Raw genomic sequence first — 25,762 nt, 5'->3', positions numbered from 1 at the left:
TAAGGCCTAAAACAACCAACGCTTAGGGATATGTATGTATAAAACTGCTATCCACTCTAATACCCTCAAAAAAAATCCGAGTTTGGAAACAAAATTCCAGATGATGGGCACCTCAGGAGAGAAGGCATGGGATAGAAAGGAAGGAATGGGATAGGGAAGCAAATGGATGTTATGGTATTAATAACACTCACTGGGCTCTTGTGTATTTATTATGCTTGTGTGTGTTAGTTGCTCGGTCGTATTCAACTGTTTACGACCCCACGTACTGTAAACCGCCTGGCTCCTCTGTCCACAGAATTTTCCAGGGAAGAATACTGCAGTGGGTTGCCATATTTCACTCCAGGGGATCTTCCCAACCCAGGGATTCTTTACCACTGCGCCACCTGGGAAGGCTTTATTATCCTTAAGGACTTACATAAATTGTCAAAATTTTAATCAATCGTTTATTTTGTAAAGTTTTTAAAAATTCCAACACTTAGCAATGAAAATAGGGTTCCAGTCACTATTCCTCAAAAAGAAGGACTGAAATACCAAATATAAGCTACTTCAAGCCATCATATTTGCCCTGGTGAAAGTTAACTGTTTTGATTGTTTGAGATGAAAAAACGTGTATTTCAAATCGGGGGGAGGGAAAAAACCAAACACCTGACTACAGTAAGTCTCACTGACGAGCACTAATAACTTTGCTTTTAAATAGACAAAAGGTCTTCCAGCTCTTGACCAGTTTCTTCCGTATCAAGTTCAGAATACACATCTCTATGTAAATCCAAGCATCTAAGGCTACAGCCGGCATTTATAGCCTAAGGGTCTTCTAACCCCTAAGGATAGTTCTCCAACTTCAGTGCCAAGTCTCTAGAGCCTATTTACAAAGGAAGATCCGGGAACAAATGCCTCCAGTGCGCCACTGCGCAGAGCCCAGAAGGTTAACCGTGTTGCGTTAAAAAGTTTAAAAACCAACCAAAAAGTCCAGCCAAGTCAAGGTTGCCTTAAGATTTAGGAGGTAATCCCTTCCCCGTTTACAGAACGTTTTCTTAGAAAGGATAAACAAGCGCACATTTAAGGGGCCCAGAAGCCGAAAGGCCGCACACAAACCTTTCCTTGGGATACAAAAGGGCTCCGGTCGAGGCCTTGGGCTGGGCGTGAGGCCACCCGCCTCGGAACCCAGAGAATGGCAAAAGGCCCTTGGTTAGTCTGAGCTGAGAACAGTCGAAATCGGCTTTTACTAACAAGGGTCGGCTAAAACTCACAGGTAACGGTTACTCACAAAATGCGATTGAGCAGAAAGCACGGAGGAGAGCTCGAGGCGGCGTCAACCGGGTTGGGGAGGGGAAGGTGGCCTCCTGGGATGACTCGGAGGCCGAGGCCGCGCCGACCGCTGGGCTGTGCCCGGCAATGGACCGAAGCCAGCGGGATGGGGATCCCGGGGGCGGGACGCACAAGCCGGAGGGGCCTGAGGCCGACCTGTAGACCCGGGCACGGAGTCGGGTTCCCGGGAGAAATAAGAAAACGACCTAACTCCGCGGGGCCTTCTCCCCTCGAAGAGCTGGGCGACGTGCCCGCGGGCGTTGCCGCCACTCCGGTACGGCCGACAGAGCCTCAAAGCCATTCCTCCGCCCGCAGCCAAGCGGAAAAGAAGGCGCCGCGGTCCGGGTTGGCGCTCCGACGCGCCAGGCCTGGCCCCGCCCCTTCCGGCCCTGGTCCCGCCCCTCAGCCGGCGCGTGTTTGCGGTGCGGCGGGTTTACTCCGACAGCTGAGGGGTGCTTTTGGAATTTCCGCATTGACCTTTGGGGCAGCTGAGGACCTCATTGTGAACTGGTCTGTAGACTATGTAACTGATTAGTCTACCAGTTTGTAATGGAACCAAGCAACTAGAAAATGCTGGAAAAAAGAAAGTTCCTCCCATTCCTGGTTTCATTTGCTTGGTCTTTTACTTCCTCAGGTAGTTCAGTACTTTAAAAAGTGGTATTGGAAACCCCGATATAGAGTAAGAGTACCCAGAATCGACCCGTTAAAACTCACAGAAGAACTAGTTACCAGAAAAAAAGAAGCTGTATAGTCCTTTATATTATGACAATAGTTATTATTGCTAATTTTGTTGATAGTAGTAGAGGGTGAAGAAAAAGCATTCATAAATCACTTGCCTTGTTTATAAACTTACCATTCGCTAGTTTTCGTGCTTTGCGTTTTATTACGCTTGTTTTTCTCAGGATATTATATCTTGAATCTTGACTGCATAGCACTAGGCTTAGTGGTAGAGATAGGCTGATGATCTTGTCAGAAAGAATACACATGAAAGCATATCATTAAATAATAATCAGTAAAAGACACATCATCTCTCCTTTAAAAACTGGAAGTTGATGACATATTTACATCGTTTAAGAAATCAAGATGGAGTAACTATGGTGTCAGGCATTCAGAATTGAGCCGGGTGGACATAGCTGGGTGTGGTTTCAGGCATGTTTCTGCATCAGAGAGAACCTGAATTTTCTGAACTGTGTCAAACTCAGGACACCACCAGCTGGTTTCAAAACAATAATGTATTAGCAGCTGCTAGCTACAACTTTGGAGAAGGCAATGGCAACCCACTCCGGTACTCTTGCCTGGAAAATCCCATAGACAGAGGAGCCTGTTGGGCTGCAGTCCATGATGTCGCTAAGAGTCGGACACGACTGAGCGACTTCATTTTCACTTTTCACTTTCATGCATTGGAGAAGGAAATGGCAACCCACTCCAGTGTTTTTGCCTGGGGAATCCCAGGGACTGGGGAGCCTGGTGGGTCGCACAGAGTCAGACACGACTGAAGTGACTTAGCAGCAGCAGTTACAACTTTGTAGTTTCAAAGGTAACCCTCTATCTTTCTCAGTTATGTATCATTTTAGCCTCAAAGCAATCCTTGTTTATCAAGCACCCTTACTTCTTGCCAACTCCAATCCTAATTATTGACAAACAATGTATGTAATCTTGTGGTTTTCTGCCTTTATGAGCTTCCCCCACGTTGCAGTGTGGCAGAACATAATTCAAGTGCTTCCTGGAGTTCTATCTCCCGGGCTGCAGTCCCAACACACCCCAAATGAACACCTCTTTATTGCTGCCAGGTCTCTGTTATTGGAATTCTTGGGTAACAAGCCCTAAGAAATTGATACAAAATCCAGGGCAGGATATGTTTGCCTCAAAAAAACACAGTGTGAAAATCTAAACCTAGCAAAACAAATTGTGATTGTGTGAAATCGCTTCAGTCATGTCCGACTCTCTGCGACCCTATGTACAGTAGCCCGTCAGACTCCTCTGTTCATGGGATTCTCGAGGCAATACTGGAGTGGGTTGCCATGCCCTCTTCCTGGGGATCTTCCTCTCCCAGGGATCAAACCCATGTCTCCTAAGTCTCCAACATTGGCAGGCAGGTTCTTTAGCGCCACTTGGGAAGCCCTGTGAATATTCTTAGGCTCATTGAATTATACACTTAAAAATTGTTAAAATGATAAGCTTATGTATATTTTATAACAATACAAGTAAAATTTAAAAAATATTTTAGAGGAAAAAATATCTGCACCTTCACACGACTTACCTCACCTTTTGTTTCCTCTCTCTTGCTGCACACCAGTCACCCTGCCCGACTCTTAGTTTTTAGAACATGGCAAACAGTTTTCACATCTCAAGGCGTTTGCTCTTGCCTGGATTCTCTTATCCCAGTTTTTTGAGTGACTAACTACTTTCTTTCATCTTAGCTTCTAGGTCGATTTTTCAGTGCGGCCACACTTGCCCTCCCTATCTAAAGTGTGGTGGTGGTGGTTTAGTCACTAAATTGTGTCTAACTCTGGCAACCCCATGGACTGCAGCCTGCCATGCTCTGCCCATGGGATTTCCCAGGCAAGAATACTGGAGTGAGTTGCCATTGCCTTCTTCAGGGATCTTCCCAACCCAGGGTTTGAACCCAGGTCTCCTGCAGTGCTGGTAGAGAATCCACATGCAGTGCAGAAGACCCTGTTTTGATTCCTCGCTTGGGAAGATGCACTGGAGAAAGGATAGACTACCCACTCCAGTATTCTTGGGCCTCCCTGGTGGCTCAGCTAGTAAAGAATCCACCTGCAATGCGGGAGACCTGGGTTCAATCTCCAGGTTGGGAAGATCCCCTGCCCTGGAGAAGGGAATGGCTATCCACTCCAGTATTCTGGCCTGGAGAATTTCATGGACTATACAGTCCATGGGGTTGAAAAGAGTCAAAGGCAGTTGAGTGGCTTTCAGTCATTCACTCCTACAGTGCAAGAGATGTCCTTCACTGCAAGTGGATTCTTTACTGACTGAGCCACTTATTTAAAGTGGGTCCATTGTAAAACATATCCCTTTTTGTTTCCTTCATAATCTGTAGTTATATTAAAAAAAAGAAAGAAATCTATACTTTTGCTGCCCTCACTGGAATATACATTCTGTGAGAGGAAGCATCTAGTCTGTTTTGCTGACCATTTTATTCCTAGTACCTAATATAGTCTCTAGCACATAATAAATAGCTATTGATTGAATAAATAAATGGATCTGTATTTGCTGATTTGGAAATTATTTCAAGATATGTTAAATTTTAAAAGTTAGATGCAGAAGCTGTTTAGTAAAATCCTGTTTTTTTTCCTAAATAAAAAGAACATGCATTTATTCAGCTATATATATTTTTTGAGAGGTTCAGAAGGAATGTTGGCAATGTATGTCTCTAGTTGGTTTTGGAGGGAAAGTGATATTTTAATTTTTTTTTTGTATACCGTTAACTACTGTTTGGATATTTATTGTGTGTATGCAATTTTATAATTAAAGTAAGTTGAAAAATTATTAAAATAGTACATTTTCTCTTCTGACTGCAAAAATATACCATTTCTATTTGCCCCCTTTCTGTTTGAAGATTTGCCCCCTTCAGCCATCATCCCCTTATTAACATCATGATAACTGTTCAATGTTCTCCAGCAAGGAGCACCATCTTAGGGGTTGCCAGTCTCTAGGTTACTGAAATTAGCTATCAGTTGCAAATACAACTAAAACCACTTCAAAGGGAAAGTTTCATGGTTTAAATGATGTGTGTGTGCGTGTGTGTTCAGTTGTGTCCGAATCTTTGCAAACCCATGGACTGTAGCCCTCCAAACTCCTCTGTCCATGGAATTTTCCAGGCAAGAATACTGGAGTGAGTTGCCATTTCCTCCTCCAGGGGATCTTCCCGATCTAGGAATTGAATCCTCATCTCTTGCATCTCCTTCATTGGCAGGTGGATTCTTTACCACTGTGCCACCTGGGAAGCCCTAAATATAATGGTCTATCCAAATGTAACTTTAAAAAAATAGCTATTTTTTGACAACATAACTTGGATTATCTTAGAAAGTTTACATTCGATAGACATATATGTGGATTCAGGGCATACAGGGTATTATTTCCTTAGAAGCTGTCAGAATCTATCATCTGCACTTCCACATGTAAATCTCATTAGTAAATTAATACATTTGGCCTTCAGTCCTTTTTCATATTAGTGAATGACTCGGAGAACCTGGTTCCCCTCGATGTTTGCAGCAGAAAATGAGGTTGGAATTGGAAGGAAGTGGCTATAATAACCATATGCTTGTGCTTTCCCTGGCATGTCAAAATAGAGTTAAGCAAGAGAAATGTAAATGACCCTAGTCATAACTGCATGACTTTCATATATATGATCCTTTTACCTCCGGCAAGATTATTTTTAAACATAATATTGACATTAAGATAATCATAGCATTTATACCTCTCGTCAAGGTTAAAGTTCTAAATCTGTGAAAAATACATTAAATTGTCAGAAAATAGGGCACTGATCTGAATGAAAGTTGATTCTTAAACACTTGAAGTACATGAACTTTACTGAGATAATTTCAGTGAAAATTACCTAAATTACTTACGATTTTTGCCCGGATCTAAAATAATGAGTGGCTTTAATTGTCAGTGTGAGACTCTAGGGTTTTCCTTTTCTGTTTAAAAATTTAACTTTTATGCGAAGAGTAAGGCTTGCAAACAACTGCTTCAATCCTATGACAAATTCTGAATGTAGTGGAATTAAAATTTAAATTATTCAAGCTGACCAATGGGACCTGAGGGAAGTCTGCTAGGGGAATTCAGGGAAAGTTTTGTTCTTTGACGAAAAGGCACATGTGGGAAGAAGCAGCTTTTCATCCCCTACATATGATCACCATCGATCATCAGTGAAAGAATTCCTGGCATCGTCGCAGCCCTCTTGTTAAATGAGGGGAGCTTCCGTTGATGGCAAAATGGGAAGGGAAAGAACCAAGCAACTTAAAAATAGTCAGCAAGTTAAGCAGCCAGGGAGCCTCTCCAGCTTCTTCTTATGTTAAATAATATACTTTCCTTACTGTTTAAAAACAATTGTTTAAGAATGACTACATAGAGAGTAGAGAATGTGGAAGTAATTGAAAAATTCAAGCTAAGGTTAAAGTATGATGTTATTGTACCTCTGTGATGATCTAATACGAATTATGTCCTGAAATTAACACCCCATTAAATGTAAATACAGTGGAGATTCTGAATGTTTTTTCCTACGATGTCTCTTTGTACTTAGGCATGAGTTTCTCTATGTCTGCTGGTGTTTCGGTAAATAAGAGCTTAAAAAACAACAACAAAAGAGCAAAACCCAATTCCCCCCCCAAAAAAACCCCTTATTTTTAGCATTTGCAGATATCCATGCTGTTAATTGGGCCTCTCTGGTGCCTCAGCAGTAAAGAATCCACCTGTAACGCAGAAGACGTGAGATCGATCCCTGGGTGGGAAATATCCCCTGGAGAAGGAAGTGACAACCCACTCCAATATTCTTGCCTGAAAAATCCCATGGACAGAGGAGCCTGGCGGGCTATAGTCCATGGGGTCACGAAGGAGTCAGACACGACTTAGCAACTAAACGACGAAAACAACGCCATGATATATATATATTGGTGTTAATATATCATGGTGATTTCAAGCTACTAACAACTGACTCTCAAGATATCTGAATGCTTGAATAATTAACAATTAGCTTTCCTAACACACCATTGTCCCTAGAGCCTGAACTGCTGGGTTTAAGGATCCAAGGATAAATTCATCTTCATACTTAATAGTCAGTTGCTTTCCAAATAGTTGCTCTAAACCCTTGTCAAAACTTGCTCTTTTCAGAATTTAAACAATTTTGTCAATGTGATAAATATGAAATGGTGTTAACTGTTATTTTAATTTTCACTTGCTATGAGGTTGAAAAGATAATTTTATAAATGTTTTGCTTTTCCCTTAATTTTTTTTCACATTTTTAATCATTTGGGTTTTCTCTTCTGTAAACCATAGCCTTCAGAGCTTTGCCCAGTTTTTTATTGAAATATCTGTAATTTAAAAAATGTGATTTATGGGATTTCTTTCTATATACTGGATACTAATCTTTTGTCAGTTAATAGTCACATGCATTGCCAATAACTTTTCTCAGTCTGTTTTATTTTTTAGTTATAGTTATGGGGTTTTATGTTGTTTGAAAATCTGTACTTTTCTCTCTGCTTATGAATAGCTCCTTGATACCCAATACCTCTGCATTTCTATGCAAGATTTCTGGCTACCCTTAAATCCAAATCCTTTAATGTACATTTAAAAGTCTCCCTTCATTTGAAAATTGGGAATAATATAACTTATTCCTAAGATTTCTGTGAGGACTAAATGTGATAATACATGTGAAATACCCATCCTTCTTCCCCAGGCACTTTCTTTCAAAGCTGCACATTCTTCTCACTTGGTTTTTCCTATAACTAGAATGCTCTTCTTGTCCCTCTTTGCCTTCTCAGGAAGGCTTCCTTGATTTCTTAAGACTGGGTCCGGTTCTTTGTTACCATCCTGTATCCATCCCCAGCTTCCTTCCCTGATAATGAAACTCTGATTTTGTTTGTGTTATGTGCCTAGTCCTAGGGCTAAGCCTCTTGTTTCAATCTGTTTGCCTGCTTCCCCAGCCTCCTTTTATCTGTTTCTATATGTCAGAGGATGAAAAGCTAAGTATTACATAGCATTCCAAAACTCTTTAGCAGCTTAGATTCTGGATGTGAATTAGATCCTGCCAATGAAACACATTTGTGTAAAACCCAGATTCTAAATTGAGCTACATGAGGAGAAAAGCAAGCTGCGAGGTATCCATTGTGCCTGCCTTTACACAGCAAAGGCTGCATGCTTCTAGTCAGTCAGCTTCCACTGGGCAGGCAGAGTCCAGGTCGTGGCAGAAGGTTCAGCTGCTTTGGCAGCCCAGTTCCATGGAATGACTTAGGAAATTGTTCCTAGAAATCCAGCTCAAGTTGGTTTCATCCCAGTGATGAAAGTCACTAATTACTTGTTAAGAAGCCTGACTGTTTTTAACTGAGCAAGAGCAGATAGTATCCCAAACCCAAACTGATAGATACACCTTCCTTACACCTAGGGGCGACCTTGTAACCCACTTCTGGCAAAGGAGAAATATGTAGAAGCTTTGGCCCTTGATAAATTTACAAAGCCATCTTACCATCCCTGGACCTCCTACTTGTAGATTTCTTTTACAGGAGAGAATAAAGCCCTAATTTATTTAAGCCAATATGGTTCAGACTTTCTAATTAGCAGCTGAATGCAATTCCTAAGTGATAGGACAAGCAGTGAACAATGCATGCCATAGTATTAAGAAAATATTTGTGGACCAACTGATGATTGATGAACAAAAGCACTGAAGCATGAAACAGCTGTGTGTGTGTGTGTGTGTGTGTGTGTGTGTGTGTGTGTGTGTGTGTGTGTGTTTACTATAACCTGAAGTATAAAATGGCTGGGCTTCCCAGGTAGCGCAGTAGTAAAGGACCCCCTGCCAATGCAGGAGATACAGAGATGACGACTGATCCTTGAGTCGGGAAGATCACCTAGAGTAGGAAATGGCAACTCACTCCAATATTCTTGCCTGGAGAATCCGATGGACAGAGAGGAGCCTAGCAGGCTACAGTCCATGGGGTCACAAAGAGTCGGACATGACTGAGCACACAGGCATACACACACCCACAAAGTGTAAAATAGGCAGTGGTAGGGGACTGTGGGCAGTGATACAGACAGAGGTTTCATAAGTCAGGTTAAGGGGTTAGATTTGCTCTTACACAATGAGGAACCATTGAATGGATTTGATCAAGTACATTACATCCTCAGGTTTGCACTTTTGGTAGGTTACTTGGGGGCAGCCAGTACAGAAGGCAGGGGAAACTTTTAAGTATACGAATGATGAGACAAAAGATGATGAATACCTGCAGTAATTATTGTTATATATTTTTATGACTGTGTATCATTAGGCAAATTCTTTAATGTAGAATTGCTAAGTCAGGGTGTATACACTTACCATATTGAGAGAGATGGTGAAACTGTATTTTAAAAGCTTGTATACTCCAACAGTGCTACAACCATCATTTCCCCACCCTCACTAAAAATGGGTATTTTATATTTGTGTCATTCTTTTTTGGTCACATTTTACCGTTTAACCTGGGAGAGAAAAAGCAGGAGGATAAAAATGACAAATATTAATTTTCATCAAAAACATAAATACTCAAGCATTATGGTTAAAACAAGTTAACTCTAGTATACCAGAAAAATTAGTCATCATCACTTACACATTCTCCCTCCCAGTTTTATTGAGATATAATTGACATATAACACTATATAAGTTTAAGAGGTATTACATAATGATATATATCAAGATGATTCCCACAAGTTTAGTTAACATCTATCACCTCACATAATTATAATTTTTTTCTTGTGTTAAGAATTTTTAAGATCTACTCTCTTAGCAACTTTCAAATATACAATACAGATATCACTATATTTACCATACTGTATATAACAATACTGTATATAACATCCCCAGGACTTAATTATTTTGTAATTGGATAGTTTATAGCATTCAGATAGGTGAAATATTTTATTTCATTGCTTTTTAAATTTACATTTCTTATCTTAGGTGAGTTTGTGTGTCTTTTCATAAAGATACTGGGTGTTTGGTTTCTTTTTATGAACTTCTTACTTGTATCATTTGTGGCATTTTTCTGAGTAGCTGGTCTTTTTAAATTCTGAGAGCTGCAGTATATAAAGGAAATTACTACCATGGCTATCATCTGTTGTGGCTTTTTTCCCAAGGTTTTTTTTTGGGGGGGGGGCTTTTTACCATATGTTTTTTCTTTTGCTTTACTAATTTTACATAGTCAAAATTACCCAGCTTTTCTTTTGTGGCTTCTTGGTTTTTATTTATTCATTTATTTTAAAATTTTATTTATTTATTTTTGGCTGTGCTGAGTCTTTGTTGCTGCACTTTGGCTTTCTCTAGTTGCAGAAAACGGGAGTTACTCTCTAATTGTGGTCCGCGGGCTTCTCATCGCAGTGACTTCTCTTGTGGCTCACAGGCTCCAGAGCACTTGGGCTTCGGTAGTTATGGCACATGGGCTTAGTCGCTCCACAGGATGTAGGATCTTCCCAGATCAGGGATCGAACCCATGTCTCCTGCACTGGCAGGTGCATTCTTTGCCACTGGACCACTAGGGAAGTCCAGCTTCTTGGGTTTTTGTGTCACGCTTCACCTTATCATCTTTAACCCTTTTTCTAACATCTAACCAGGCAGAAAAGACAAACCTGACTTGCTTTGAGCTGCCTACGTGTACTTTCTTAGCTATTGCTGTGCTGTGATTAGTTACTCAATCATGTCCGACTGTTTGTGATCCCATGGATGGTAGCCTGCCAGCACCTCTGTCCTTGGGATTCCCCAGGCAAGAATACTGGAATGGATTGCCATGCCCTCCTCCAGGGGATTTTCCCAACCCAGGGATTGAACCCAGGTCTCCCGAATTTCAGGTGGATTCTTTACTGTCTGAGCTACCAGGGAAGCTCAAGAATACTGGAGTGGGTAGCCTATCCCTTCTCCAGGGGATTTTCCAACCCAGGTATCAAACCAGGGTCTCCTGCATTGCAGGCAGATTCTTTACCAGCTGAGCAACCAGGGAAGCCCTTTTTAGCTATCATTTCACATCAACTGTGAGCTCAGGGGAAGAGGAGAAAAGGCAAGGGGCAGTGTGTGGAGGGCAAACACTAAGCCTGGTGCTTACCACAGTGATGAATTGGTCTTAGCTGGAAGTCAGGCTCCTTTCAAGGCAGTCTCTCGTGTATGTCCCGGAACATCACACCTGTAGCCTGACTGAACATGGGTGGAACAGGCCTCCTCCTTCTTAGAGGAGGATCTGGGAATAGCTTCCTGCTTCTCACCTCTCCCCTCTCTTGACTCTCCTGTCTCTGCCATTGTTGTTGTTATTCAGTTGCAAAATTGTGTCTGACTCTTTGTGACTTCATGGACTGTAGCACATCTCTGCTGTTGAACCCCACTTTTTTCACTTGCTATTATTGCCTGGTTTCAAGATGGCTCTGGTCTAGGGGCTTACTGTCAGCAAGAGATGCAGATGTGCTACACACAGTAAGGGCAGTCTTGCATGGGCCTTTAAAAAATATAATTTAAAAATTATGACATGCATGACATACTTACATAGATAAGTATGTAAAGCATGTAGGTGCCTTATAATAGCACACATTTGAAGGCTGTAAATTAAGTGACTTCAGAACTTATTTGAAAATAAGAACATTTAAAATCAGTTCTTATTTAGACCTCACATTGTTTTAAAAGGCCCCCGGTTTTTAATGGCCATAAAAACGGAGACAAGTGATTTAAGTTCATCCCCAGACCTCCCCATGGACAACTTCTTGGTCCAGAGAGGGCAGGAATACATGCATTTATTTCTTCAGTAACATTCCTGTGTACAGGAAATGACTATTGACATAATCTTTAAGCCTAATAGTTAAGACTATTCTTCAGTTTATAACTTAAAAGCTTCTGACAGCTATGTGCTGTGGTATAATTTGTAATGAAAGTCCGAGTGATTGAGGTATATTTCACTGAACTGGCTTCTCTTATGAGTTGAAACTAAGGCTTGTGTAAACATAGGAAGGGAAGCCTTTCCCGGGCTTATGTAGTTGGGCAAGAATATTTAATGTCCCTCATTCCCAACTGTGCTGCAGTACCATCTGTGCTGTACTCAAAGTTTATAGAAAGCAAATCTACAGGATTTGAGGGGCATTTATTTTTTTCAATAAAATAGCCACATATAAGACTGCCAGCTACCAGTGTGCAGCAAAATAAAAGTACTGTTTTTTGAGATATACAATTTTGTAGTATTCCCTTAGTGCTTCTTTAGGAGTCAGATTTTGTACATTTTCCATTTATTTGGCTTTACTCTTTTGTATTGATTTAAGGTTGGAAATCTTTGTAATATTGTTCTATATTTTTAATGACACACACCATTATTTTAAAATTTTATTTTGCCATTTCATTCTCCAGAGGATCTTCTCGACCCAGGGATTGAACCTGAACCTCCTGCATTGGCAGGCGAATTCTTTACTGCTGAGCTATCAAGGAAGTTCCAGCTTTGGTATATTTTTGGTTATAAGAAAAACAAAACTAAAAAATCAAAAGTGTGTACCATGGAGAAAGACAGCAATAGTGTACTACTAGTTCTAAGTTATCTGGGAAACTAGGTACCATATTATCCAGCAATGATTAAGGAAAAAAAAAGAATTTGTCATCAGATTAAGACAATCTGCAGTGCTAGAAGAGTCGAAGTTTATAACTTTTCAAATAAAATACATGATTGATATTATTTGTAATACCCTATACAGAGCTAGGAAAGAGCATTTAGGTTAAACTGCCCTCTCAAGGTATCTAATATATGAATTTGGATCATAAGCAATCTGTTTGACTTATCATTTCTTCTCCCTGCCAGCTAAGAATATAGTTTTATATACAGCCAGCATGCAAAGTGTCTTAAAAGATGCCAAATACAATTCATGTGTTGATTTCTAATGGAATTATGTTGGCCATGGTGGAGATGTTTGGTCTGGATTGGATTATTTCCTCAGAATGGCACTATTGATACACTGAAGACTAACGAAAAAGATTAAATACTGCTGGAAAATATACATAGAATTACCCCTATAACCCACCCCATTTTGCTCCCAAACGAACACAAAAAACTAAACCTAAAAAACAGATCTTACTAGAGCTTGAAAACTTTCTTTTTGATAATAACTGGCTAGTTGCCTTCATGAATATAAAATGAGACCCTTTGGAAAAAGGAAAAATTATTGAATAATTTAACCTAAAAAGCAATTTCAACTAAAATACTGTGCATTTCAGTGGGACAACTAGCATTTATTTTCTTTTCTTACAGCTTTTTCTTACTTTAAATAAATTTGCCATGAATAAATAAGAAAATTACTGTTTAGGATATCAATAACACTGCAGATTAAGTAGTTGGATCAAAAAAGTCTTATCAAAATGTAAAAACAGTTTAAAAAAATATTTATTTTTATTTACTTGACTGCGCTGCATCTTAGTTGTGGCATATGGGATTGAGTTCCCCCAACCAGGGGTCAAACCCAGGTCCTCTGCTTTGGGAGCATGGAGTCCTGGCCACTGGACCACCGGGGAAGTCCCTAAAACCAGTATTTTCTATCAGCAAATAATGTGTGAAACAGATACTTTCATCTTCACTCTATTCTAAACAACCACCTCCACTGTGAGACTTTCACTTTTCCTCTTCATTCCTTTTTGCTATTAAGTTTATTTTTTAAAACAGGTATGTAAAAAAACAAAAACAAAAAAACAAAACAGGTATGTGTATACTTTTTAATGTAGCTTTCCTGATGTATAATTGACATACAAACTGCACTGTAAGCATTTTTATAATAAAAAAAAAGAAGCAATAAATATTTTAAAGGTCTATTAGAACTGGCTATGCTTCTAAAAAGGTATTTCCTTATCCACCCAAGTTATCACTACAGAGGAATCGTAAATATATGACTATCACTGAGAGAGGTGAGTGATTGAAGACACCGAAGGGAGGATTTCCCTTGCAGATTACGGGATAATACGGTGATCCTGTATACCCTCTTCCCTCCATATTACATACTCCACTAAAGACAGCATGGTGAAGCAGCTAATACCAAGTAGGTATCTATCTTCTAGAAAGATTTTCAAGTGTTGCCATAGGTATCTGTTAAGTAACTGCAGAGATAGATATAACAGACTAAATTACTTTTCAAATTGGTGCTTTATTTTATTTTAGTAATATCCTTTATCTTGACGAGGTACCATTAATTAAACAGCATGCTTCTTTTAAACTTTGGGTGAAAATATGCAATTTCACCTCAAGTTTTCCAACCTACCAAATGCTGTTACCCTATTTAGCAATTTAATAAAATGTTATAAAGCTCATGACAGAACTATAGTTCTTTGGAATTAAGACATTTATAACTGGACAAGAAGAAATAAAAAGTAATACTGTTAAAAAAAGAAGTAATACTGTTAAGACAATGACTAACAATTTAGAAGGAGGATTTAGAAAAGTCTGATAATTCAACACAAATCATAATTATTCCCCAACTAAATGCTTTAAAAATGGCATTTTCCCCCTTGAAATTCTTACTATCACATTTAGTGTTTTCAGTTCAGTTCCAGGTAACTTTAAAGAAGTTCTGATTTCATTCCTTAAGAGAAAAGATTATTTTTAGCACTTTTTTATTCTAATAATTTACAATAATGAATGGCTGAATCCATCTCATTTTATTTTGTATTCCTTTCAATGGCATATGAGTGGGTAAGTATACTCACAAATATTTAAATATACAAACATTTTTGCTACATGTTAATATGTAGACATTTTTTATTATATGCCTTTTCTTTTTATTTTATTTTTTTTTAATATTATTTTATTAGTTGGAGGCCAATCACTTTACAACATTTCAGTGGGTTTTGTCATACATTGACATGAATCAGCCATATAGTTACACGTATGCCTTTTCTTTTTAAAGACATGCTTTGGTCACATTACAACAAGTATATTCACATTAAAATAAAAGTTACAAACTATCAGACATGAGCCAAGACACAATCATCCTCAAATCAACTTTGCCTTCAAATAGTCTTTTATTTCATTTCACTTCCAAAAGCTGGAGTTAAATGGAGGAGGAAATGAAATGGTAGTTCAGTTGCTATATTAATTCAACCAAGGCCATTCATACACATTTCTATTTAATAATCTTGGACCAAACCCAGCAACTTTAAAACTGTGGTTTATCAAGAAATGAATGACCTTTACACACTTGGACAGTGAAGAGTGAGGAGAAAAATGAAAAAAGGATAAAAGGGAATCTAAATCAGCAAAGATAACAAAAGAGACTGATAATTTTTTTTTTTTTTTTTTACAAGTGTCTCTACTACACTCTGTTGTTTTGAGATTCGATGTGTTCCCTGGTAGATATCTCCACTTCTCAGTTAGGATCACCAAGCTCTTGCCAGAACTGAAACCACTGGTTCAATCAGGCAAAAGAGCTGTTCCCTGGGTACCTCGTGTGCGGGGCAGTGGGAGAGAACCAGAGCAGAGGGTTTTTCCTGCTTGTGGGTTCAAATCGGAGCATCCTGCATCTCAGGATGGTCACTCTGTGTCCTTAGACCTCTTCAAGGTACAGATCAGCCCCAGAAGTCCCAAGTCAGAAAGGACTTCTATTTCATAAGGGTCAAGTAGGTTCACTGTGAACAGCAGCTGACAAGAAAGAACCTGGCTAAGGTTGTGACTGTGAAGGTCAAGGAGGTGTGGAGGCCCCCAACAGGCCTGAACATGCCACTCTCTCTCGGGGCTACACTAAACCTGTTTACCTAGTCCAGGCCCTGAGAGTGGGGTGGATATGGAGTGACTGGGGTGCAGGGAGGGTGGCAAACCCTGCTACCCAGGGACAACCATCTGCTGTTCACACAGGGCTGCAGGGAGGCTCAGTGCATTCCATAATTTGGAAACATAGTAAGATATTTAATAACCCTCTAAGAAGGTGGCCAAGACTTGTCCTAGGAAGCAAACCATTTCTATTATTCCAAACAATTTTTCTAAGAGGGAAAAACAGTTATAGAAGTTACTGCATCACCATATAGCTCAATAGTCTCCACATGTATTCAGCTAAAACTGAATAAATGATCTAGCACCTTCCAGCTAGAAGGGCTTATTAGACCAATTTTAAGCACAGATTGGTTTTCACAAAAACGAAATACTGGTGTTTTACAAACCCAGTTTTTATTTTTTTAAACCAGGAAGATTGTATAAATGAGCTTGTGATAGATACACTACAGAAAACACACGTATTCTTTGGCTATATACACAATTCTTTGCTGTCCTATGGGTTTCTTTTTTTTCCCATTAGGTTCTCCTGCAATTTATAGTAGTGACTCTGTCACACTGAATAGACAAGCTGTGTATTTTTACATTTGACTGAAGATTTCATTCCACATTTACTTAGATTAGATAAATCAGAATATCCAACTATGGATTCACGTGAAAACTTTCAGAAATAATGCTTGTTATACTTGATGTAATAAATATAGTTATTTCATATCATTTAAAAACAACAACGTCACTTTCTACCAGCCCCCATCAGGGGAGAGCCTAAGGCTGAGAGTCTGTTGGAATATTGTCATGATTTGTTTTTTCTCCGGAGACAGGATGCTTCAGAAACTGACCAGTAGCACCAATGTACAATCTTGATCTCATGGGCCATTTCTGAAAAAGAATATTTAAACAATAATCCAAAAGTTAGTATCTATGACAGACAGTGTGCAATAATAATACTAAAAATCCCTAATGCTTCAATGCAAATGCAATACTATGTAGCTAGTAACAACTGTGATTACAAAGTCTAAGTGATGACAAAAAAATGTTTATTAATGCTAACAGCAAAATTAAAAATATACCCAGACTCTGATTATAACTGTATGAAATAATATGCATGCATGTGGACCAGAACTGCAAAAAATTATGAAGAATAAATATATTTAGATGTAGGAAAATTTATCTATCTACAATGTTTTAACTTTAAACTCAACCTAAAACAAAATCCCTGGCTTTAAAAATGTTTAAAAAAGTTATATGTGGTATTATGCATCTACATTTGTCAAAGGATTACAATGAAAAGCGACTAATTCAACTAACTAAACATTTTATCCTGCTAAAATCAATATCTGAAAGTTGCAAATATTAGAATGTTTGGGGTTACACAGCTAGAACATCTAGATTAAATGTCTGCTTGTACTGGCATCACAGGCTTTAACCTTCAGTCATCATCACATTTCTATTCTGAGTGTGACTTTTCTAAATTCACCTTTAAAATGGGCAGCCTTTCAAATAGTATAATTAATTTCCAAACAGGATGATGATGAAAAAATATACTACACAGGTAATACTTTCAGGATGGACTAATTTTTTTTTCTTAGAGGGGAGGGTCATATAATTTTGGTTTAAGGTCCTTGGAATACTAATCAGAGAAACACTGCTTTTTTTTTTTTAAATACAAAGATAAGTCTTTAGACTAAAGTGCAATTCTTTGAGGTCAGCAGTGGGGTCCCACACTCTCCAGAGAGTAAACATTGCTGTGAGCAGCAGGCTACTTTCACCAGTGAATGTCCATGGGCAGACTGCTGGTTACATAACACCATGAAATATTCTTTTTTTTAAAAACTTAAAATTAATATATTTATTTGGCTCTGCCAGGCTTCAGTTGTGGCACACAGAATCTTCAATTTTTGTTGCAGCATACAGGAGTTGCGGCATGCAGAATTTAGTTCCCTGATCAAGGGTCAAACCTGGGCTTCCTGCATTGGGAGCACAGCGTCTCAGCCACTGGACTACCAGTGGAAAGGGTGGTCCTTGAAATGTTCTTAAATGCCTGGCAGATAATCCATGGTGCTCAAACAGAGGTACAGTTATTAACAATCCAAAGTCCACAAGAGGACTTCCCTGGTGGTAGAGTGGTTAAGAATCTGCCTGATGATACAGGGAACACAGGTTCCTTGATCCAGGAAGATTCAAAATGCTGTGGGGTAACTGAGCCCATGCTTTAGAGCCCGTGCTCCACAAGAAGAACCACCACAACGAGAAGCCCGACCAGAGAGTAGTCCCCATTCACCACAACCAGAGAAAGCCTGTGCACAGCAATGAAGACCCAATACAACAAGTAAATAAATGAATAAATAAATAATTGTTTAAAAAGTTCATAAGAGCTCTGGCTTTTCAACACAAGTTGCACATTAGGATCACATGGGAGCTTTAAAAAAAAACAAGAACTAATGGCCAAATCACACTCCAGACCAATTAAATCAGACTGGACCTCTTCAGAAAAGTATAAGGTAGAGCCAATTCTTATCTGGAATAATATAAGCCTGCCTTATAAGCCTTCCAAATACAGGGACTGTCACCTCAACTGGAATTCCAGATGTGAAATGTAGCATAAGGAATAATAAGTAAGCATGTGAGTTTTATGCCTCCAGATGTGATAACTGAACTTGCTCCAATGTGGTTTAGGTCATTTCAGAGTCCTAAATTCAGATTATTCTGCTCAGAATCTAGCAGAACTTCAACACAGATTAAATACAACATCTGTGTTACTTGGAATTTAAAATGTTCCATTCCTATATAATCTTCCTATAAACAAACTTGTATTTTATATTCAATACAGTAATAAGACTGACTGTGTTATTTATTTTTGCAAATCCATTTCAGGTTTTGCTTTAAATCATAGAAGTGCATTCGTGTATGCTCTGGATGTATCATATTGGTCCTATTCCTGGGATCCCCTTGACCAGTTGGAAACATGAAGCATTTTAGAAATTTGCCTGGGATTTTTTTGATATGTCTGAATTTGGCATTGTTAGACCAGAGTTAATGCCTGCATTATACTGAAGAATCCAGTGTCATAGTATTATGGAGTGAATGTTTCTGTTCCCCCAAAACTTGCTTGTTGATGCTCTAACCCCCACTGCAATGATAATTTGGAGAGGTAATTATGGTTAGATGAGGTCGTGAGGGTGGGTCACTCATGATAGGATTAGTGGCCTTTTAAGAAGAGGTAGAGCTCCCTTCTTTGAGAAAGAGTGAAGTTGGCCAAATGCAAGACAGGAAGAGAACTCTCGCCAGGAAGTGAGTTGGCCAATACCATAATCTTGAATTTTCCAGCCTCCTGAACTGTGAGAAAATAAATTTCTGTTGTTTCATCTACCTAGTCTATGATATTTTGTTGTCACAGTCTGAGCTGACTACCACATACAGCAAATAGTATAGGGCATAGATCATCAATTTGAAGTGCAGATTTTCAGGCATATCATAAACAAGTGTTTTTCTTTATTTTTAAAAAACTTAATTAATTAATTTGGATGTGCCAGATCTTAGTTGCAGCACGTGGGATCTTTGAACTTTGTTGAGGCATGCAAGATCTTTAATTGCAGCATGCAGGGCCTTTTAGTTGTGGAAGGTGAACTCTCAGTTGCAGTATGTGGGGATCTGGTTCCTTGACCAGGGATCAATGCCTGGCCCCTTGCACTGGGAGCATGGAGTCTTGGCCACTGAACCACCAAGGAAGTCCCTAAATCTGTGCTTTTCAATCTTTTACACTACTGCCACATTTTCATGAGTATAAAAATCTCATGCTCAAACCTCAAATGTAATCTGAGAATTCTACACTTGAGAGTGTAGATAATAATAATTTGAGAATGTGAATTAAGACACATCAAAAATAAACAAAAATATTACCGAATGCTCCCTGTTAGTTCTATGTGTTACCTGGGTTTCACTGTATTGAGAATCACTCTAAAGCATGCAACCAAGAGTGGAGACCAATGAAGTTATCTGCTCTTTACAGCCTTGCTAGTAGGTAAGTGGCCTTCCTAGGTGGCGCAGAGGTAAAGAATCTGCCTGCCAATGAAAGACATGAGGGTTTGATCCCTGGGTAGGGAAGATCTCCTAGAGTAGGAAATGGCACCCCACTCCAGTATTCTTGCCTGGAAAATTCCATGCACAGAGGAGCCTGGTGAGCTAGTCAGTGGGGCTCCCAAGAGTCAGACACCACTGAGTGACTAAGCTCACACACTACATAAGTAATTTATATGTAATTTATGAAACAAACCTAAAAATGTTTATGTGTATTTTTGCCTGATATTTCAGCGACTTAGTAAAGTTCCCTTTTAAATAACTTTGTGTCCCTGGATTTTCAAAAAGGCTACTAATAATTTTTTCAAATGAATTTAATGTAGACACACAAATAGTTTTAGGAGTCAGAAATAAACATATAAATAAAGTAATGGTTAGGGTGCATGGCAGCATCACGCCAAAAAAACCAGGTGACTGATTTACATTTCAGTTCTCAATGGTCTGTTTTAGCATTGTGTAGATTAATACAATCCTGATTTTCTACTTTACCTAAGAAGGCATATTTAAAATTATGTAGTTTCATTAGCTTAGAACAATCTAATGCACTCATACAATTAACCAGAGCTAAACCTGAAACAGAAGACTTTAAAAATATATATTCTTGATTTTTGGAGTTAAAAGATTCCAAAATAACAAAACAAAGTAACAAAATTTATTTTTTAAAATCACTGTTTATCTGTGTTATTAACAATGATTCTCCAGGGGTAATGCAATTAATAAGGACAACTGTGCTTTTCTTACAATGTAAGTATCTGAAATATAGCCCTGTTCTCTTGGAGTTCTGCTCCTTCTGGTGCTGGCACTGATCAGAACTGTTCACATCCCAAAGGTATATAAAGTGTTGTTTTAGGCTATCCTCTGGGATCCCAGTCTCTGAAACCTTCCAGTTTCATTTGAGATATTCTTTTTTTTTTTTTTTTTTAAGATTCTCAGGAGAGCTTCTTTTTTTAAAAATTTATTTGGCTGCGCTGGGTCTTAGTTTAAGTTCTTATGGTATTCAGGATCTGGTTCCCTGACCAGGGATGGAACCCCGGCCCCCTGCATTGGAAGGCACAGAATCTTAACCACTGGACCAATGGGCAAGTCCCTTGAGGTACTCTTACTGTAAATTCCCAACAATGCTAACAATGCCAAACCTCCAATACTGATAATAAGATGATTATTTTGATGATTCAAAATTATGGCATTGAAATATTTGTTAATGGATCTTTGATCATCAAAGCAAGGCCCAGTAATACTATGTGGTAAGACAGAAAAATAGTCATTTTGGAACACTCTTTAACTAAAGGTTATAATACCTTTTGTAGATTTAAAAGTACAAATAATCAGAATATTTCTTTGGCATTAGATTAATCAACAACAGACTTAATATTTAAGCATTTTGGTAGTATCTGTAAAATAGTGTTACAAACAGTTTCAGTTATGTACACAGAATCTCTTTCCTCTGCATAGCCACAGCACAGGATTATAGTCTCTTATGGCATGGGCGGCATTCTCTCTTAAAATTGTTGTTGTTCAGTCCCTAAGTCCAGTCTGACTCTTCTGCGACTCCATGGATTATAGCCCGCCAGCCTTCTCTGTCCATGGGATTCTCCAGGCAAGAATACTGGAGTGGGTTGCCATTTTCTCTGCAATGGGATCTTCCCAACGCGGGGAATGAACCTGCATCTCCTGCATTGGCAGGCAGATTCTTTACAGCTTAGCCACTGGGGAAGCGGAGAAAGCAATGACAACCCACTCCAGTACTCTTGCCTGGAAAATCCCATGGGCGGAGGAGCCTGGTAAGCTGCAGTCCATGGGGTCGCTAAGAGTCGGACACCACTGAGTAACTTCACTTTCACTTTTCACTTTCATGCATTGGAGAAGGAAATGGCAACCCACTCCAGTGTTCTTGCCTGGAGAATCCCAGGGATGGGGGAGCCTAGTGGGCTGCCGTCTATGGGGTCCCACAGAGTCAGACACGACTGAAGCAACTTAGCAGCAGCAGCAGCACTGGGGAAGCCTGTGTCTCATAATACTGTTATTGTATTTCTGTCTTTTTCTCCATTATATGTTCATTTAGGGCAAGGGTTGAGTCTTATCCTTAATTGTATTCACTCTCTTAACAGTGCTTTGCACATAGCAGGCACTCAGTAAATAATTTTTAAAATAGACTAGTCATCTGTTCAACCACCAATTTCATTTTTTAGTATTTATTTTTATTTATTTATATGCCCAGGTCTCAGATGTGGCACCCGGGATCTCTGATCTTCCTTGCCAGCATGCAGGATCTTTAGCTATGGCATGTGGGTCTAGTTCCCTGATCAGGAATAGAATCCTGGCGTCCATGCACTGAGAGCACAGAGGCTTAGCCACTGGACTACCAGGGAAGTCCCTCAATTTCATTTTAAGAGGTAATCTTTGACCATCTTTCATTATCCCTATAATTTGTCTTTTAAAATAAAAATAATTGATTCAGAGGACAAATGAGATTTGATTTTTCTTTAAAGAGTTATAAGACTACAAAAACATTTGGTATGGGAATTAGGGCAAAAAAACTCTTGCTAAGCTTATTGTTACATGAAAATTACGGTTTTAGCATTCATGAAAATTATGTTTTTAACGTTACTCATTCAAAAAAGCACTGCAAGAAACAAGTGAAAAACAACTGGATTTCTCATATGATTTCTCTCTCCCACAAAGAGGCATTTAACAGATGCCTTTTGTATTAAGCTTACTTAATGTTGAAATAAACTTTCTTAGAGTATAATATCAAGTCAAAAGAAATCTAATATAAAAGATACATTTGAATAGCAATCTAAGGTACCTAATATTAATCTAATTTTAAGATTAATAACATCTAATGGTTATACAAAGCCCCTTAATTAGTAATGAATAAGTTTCCAGCTGAGGTTATATAACACATGAATGGAATGGAATAGGCTATCATAATTATGAATAAATGATACTTCAAATTTTTACACTTAATATTTAAACTAGTTTGAGTATCATCATGTTGATTACATTTGCAAAGTAAATTTTGTTAAAGCTTACCACAGAATTTTAAGTTCAGTTAATATTAGAGGATGTATTTTACCTTCATTTCAATAATGATTATTTAATAATTTACTGAACATTGATACACTTAAGGGAAAGTCTTAATTTTATATTTGTGTGTGTGTGAAAATGCTTCAGAATAGTAGAATAAATATTTCAAATATTTAATTTTAGAAAATATAGGGAAGGTGATTCATTTTGAACAGAAAGCCTGATCGATGTAATATTTAAAAACAATTAGATCTAGGAGAAAAGGATGATGAGAATCTAAATACTGCAATATAGGTAATAAATCATAATCATATAAACTGTATTAAACAAAACCCCAACCAATTTTGTACATTACTACCTACATGTAATGTAAAAAATATTATACAAGGGGAACTCTCTCAGCTAATTTTGTACACTAAAGAATTTGAATATAGTATTTAATCCGAACACAATATACATGCCAATTTATTATGAAAATTACATAAACTCATTGTAGTTTTGCGAACATTCTTGGTAGTTGCCTAGTCTATGATAGTTAACAATAAAATGGACTTAAAATTTACCATATGGGGATGCAGAACGGTCTCATTTTACAAAAAAATTTCAACATTGGTTTCCTAGGGTGAGTTAGCAACAGATAATTCCATCACCGTATTTAATTCGTGAAACTTTAAAAAAAATTGACAGAAATCACAAGGGGAAACATAATTATGTAAATTTAAAACCCTCAAAGGCTCTGATAACTAAAAATTATCAGGATGTGGAGCCAGGCACCCCCGAAAAACTTCTCATCTAGGAAAGGTATCCTGTAGTTTCCATCATCCTATAAGGGGCATCAGACTCCCCCGACCCAAGCCACCCCGGGTTTAAGCCACTACCTGCAAACCGTCAAGGGGTAACCTAGTGCAGTGGGGACCTCCCTGCCGGTGACCTGGGCGAAGATCGCTCTCGGGTCTGTCCCCTGCCTCACCCGAAAGGCGCGGTGAGAGCTCGCTGGTATCTGCACAAGCAGAGGCCGACTCGGCGGGGCCAGTTGCCTTGCTCCAGGGCCCGGCTCCTCGGCGCCCTGCCCGCCTACCTTGACCGGGTGTAGGTAACCATCTCCGCGGAGGGCGCCCAGCCCTGGGTCCGCCGGCGCCTCGGCGTCGTCCTGCAGGCTGCGGGTGAGGTGCGCAATGTAGGTGGTAGCCAGCAGCAGCACGTCCAGCTTGGACAGCTTTGTGTCCGGCGGCACCGACGGCAGCGTGCGCTGCAGCTCCAGAAAGGCGTGCCGCAGAGTCTGCACGCGGCTGCGCTCCCGCGCCGCGTTCGCTGCCGCCGGCCGCCCGCCTCCCGAGCGCGCGCCGCCGCCTGGGCCCGAGGGTCCCGGCCCGGTCCGTCCGGGGCTCAAGTCTCGGGCGGTGGCTACCAGGGGCGCGGGCTCGCTGCTGGCGATCAGGGGGCTGCCTGCGGGGCCGCCGCGGTCCATAGCGGCTTCCCTGCAAAGGACGGAAGGCGCGGTGAGGCCGGGGAGCCGGTCGAGCTTAGCCCGGGTGGGAGCGCAGCCCTCTCGCTCCCTCTGTGCGCCCGGCCCGACCATCCGATGTGGTTCGGGGCGATCTCAGAGTTGAGCACCTTTTTTGGGGGCACTTTTGCCTCCCGTCGTCTGGGGAGAGGGGTGGTGCCGGAGGATTCCTAGACTGGTTAGAAGGCTCAGGAGGGCCCCGGTACCAACCAGCCTTATGAGCTGGGCTTAGTCGCACAGTCTTGTCCGATTCTTTGCGACCCCATGGACTGTAGACAGTCAGGTTCCTCTGTCCATGAGATTCTCCAGGCAAGAATACTGGAGTGGGTTGCCATTTCCTTCTCCAGGGAAATCTTCTTGACCCAGGAATCGAACCCAAGTCTCCGCATTGCAGGCGTATTCTTTACCGTCTGAGCCACCAGGGAAGCCCAACCGGCCTTACTTTCCACCACCAATTTAGTCAAGAGGGCTACGATACTGGGGGAAGGAAGATTTCAGGTTCAGAACTTATTCGCGCGTCTGGATTATTTACTTGCCCATCCCGCGGGAAAGATGGAGCGGGTCAACTCGTAGAACACGCCGTGGCCCGCGGTGCCCGCACCGGCCGCCCTCGCATTATGCGTTCCGGAGATTCGGGGTCCCCAGGGGCGACGGCAGGAGCCCGGGGCGTTTCTGCCAGAGCGAGAGACCTGTGGCCTCACCTCAGACTAAGGCACCCGCCACCCGTCCAAGTCCGGAACTGCGCGGCAGGGGTCGGACCCGGGTCCTCACCTTTCCTGGAGGGGCTGTGCGGGGTTCGGCTCCGCTGCGCGGGAAGAGAAGCGTCGAGCCGGGTCTGCGTGGCCTGGACTGCGCCGGTCACTCCATCTTCGTCCAGCGGATCTGGTGCGCCTTTTATGCGGGCTCGTGCGAGGCGAGGACTGCTTGTGGGCCAAGCTAGGCGCCGGGATCACCACGGCAGGACCCACCGACGTCCTCCCGCACCTGTGGTGCAGAGCTGTGCGGCTGCGAGCTCCGGGAGCCTCTCTGCTTCAGGAGACTCATTAATCAAACCGTCCGGCGGGGCGGGGCCAGAGGGGGCGGGGCGTCTTTCTGGTCACGCCCTCCAGCGTTCGGGTTCTCCCCCAGGTCAAGCCCGGAGCGCGGTACGTCAAGCGCCCGCTAGGTTGGCGGCCGGCGGGGCCGGAGTCGCGGCCTGGGCTCTGAGGACCCCAGCGCGGCCTCGCGAGTTACCTCGTCTCGCCGTGGGCCTTCCGCCTCGGGCCCAGGCTGAGCCCCGGGCGCCTTCCTGACCGGCGCCGGGCCGAGGCGGGAAGGCGGCCGTTCTGTGGAACGCGCCTTAACTTTCGGTGAGGGAGTGTGGTGTGTGCCGCCTCGACGC

General features: G+C 40.8%; 1 protein-coding gene across 1 annotated transcript; it reads right to left on the bottom strand.

Moving 5' to 3' along the window:
* Nucleotides 1-16,538: 16,538 nt before the first annotated feature.
* TCF24 (transcription factor 24) lies at nucleotides 16,539-25,215 on the bottom strand. The gene is made up of 3 exons (XM_065902626.1): nucleotides 25,153-25,215; nucleotides 23,956-24,355; nucleotides 16,539-16,652 (listed from the first exon to the last, which is right to left on the bottom strand). The coding sequence occupies exons 2-3, from the start codon at nucleotides 24,343-24,345 to the stop codon at nucleotides 16,539-16,541; spliced, it is 504 nt and encodes a 167-aa protein (XP_065758698.1). The 5' UTR covers nucleotides 24,346-24,355; nucleotides 25,153-25,215.
* Between the last annotated feature and the right edge of the window lie 547 nt (nucleotides 25,216-25,762).

This window comes from Muntiacus reevesi, chromosome 12 (genome assembly GCF_963930625.1).
Source record: "Muntiacus reevesi chromosome 12, mMunRee1.1, whole genome shotgun sequence".
NCBI lineage: Eukaryota > Metazoa > Chordata > Mammalia > Artiodactyla > Cervidae > Muntiacus > Muntiacus reevesi.
Note: the sequence above shows the minus strand (reverse complement) of the source record. Positions and strands in the feature narration are given on the sequence as shown.

Coding starts and splice junctions, on each gene's coding strand:
- TCF24 (XM_065902626.1), bottom strand. CDS start 24,345: ATGGACCGCGGCGGCCCCGCAGGCAGCCCCCTGATCGCCAGCAGCGAG. Junction 16,653..23,955: donor GTTACCTACACCCGGTCAAG/GTAGGCGGGCAG, acceptor ATTCTTTTTCAG/AAATGGCCCATGAGATCAAG.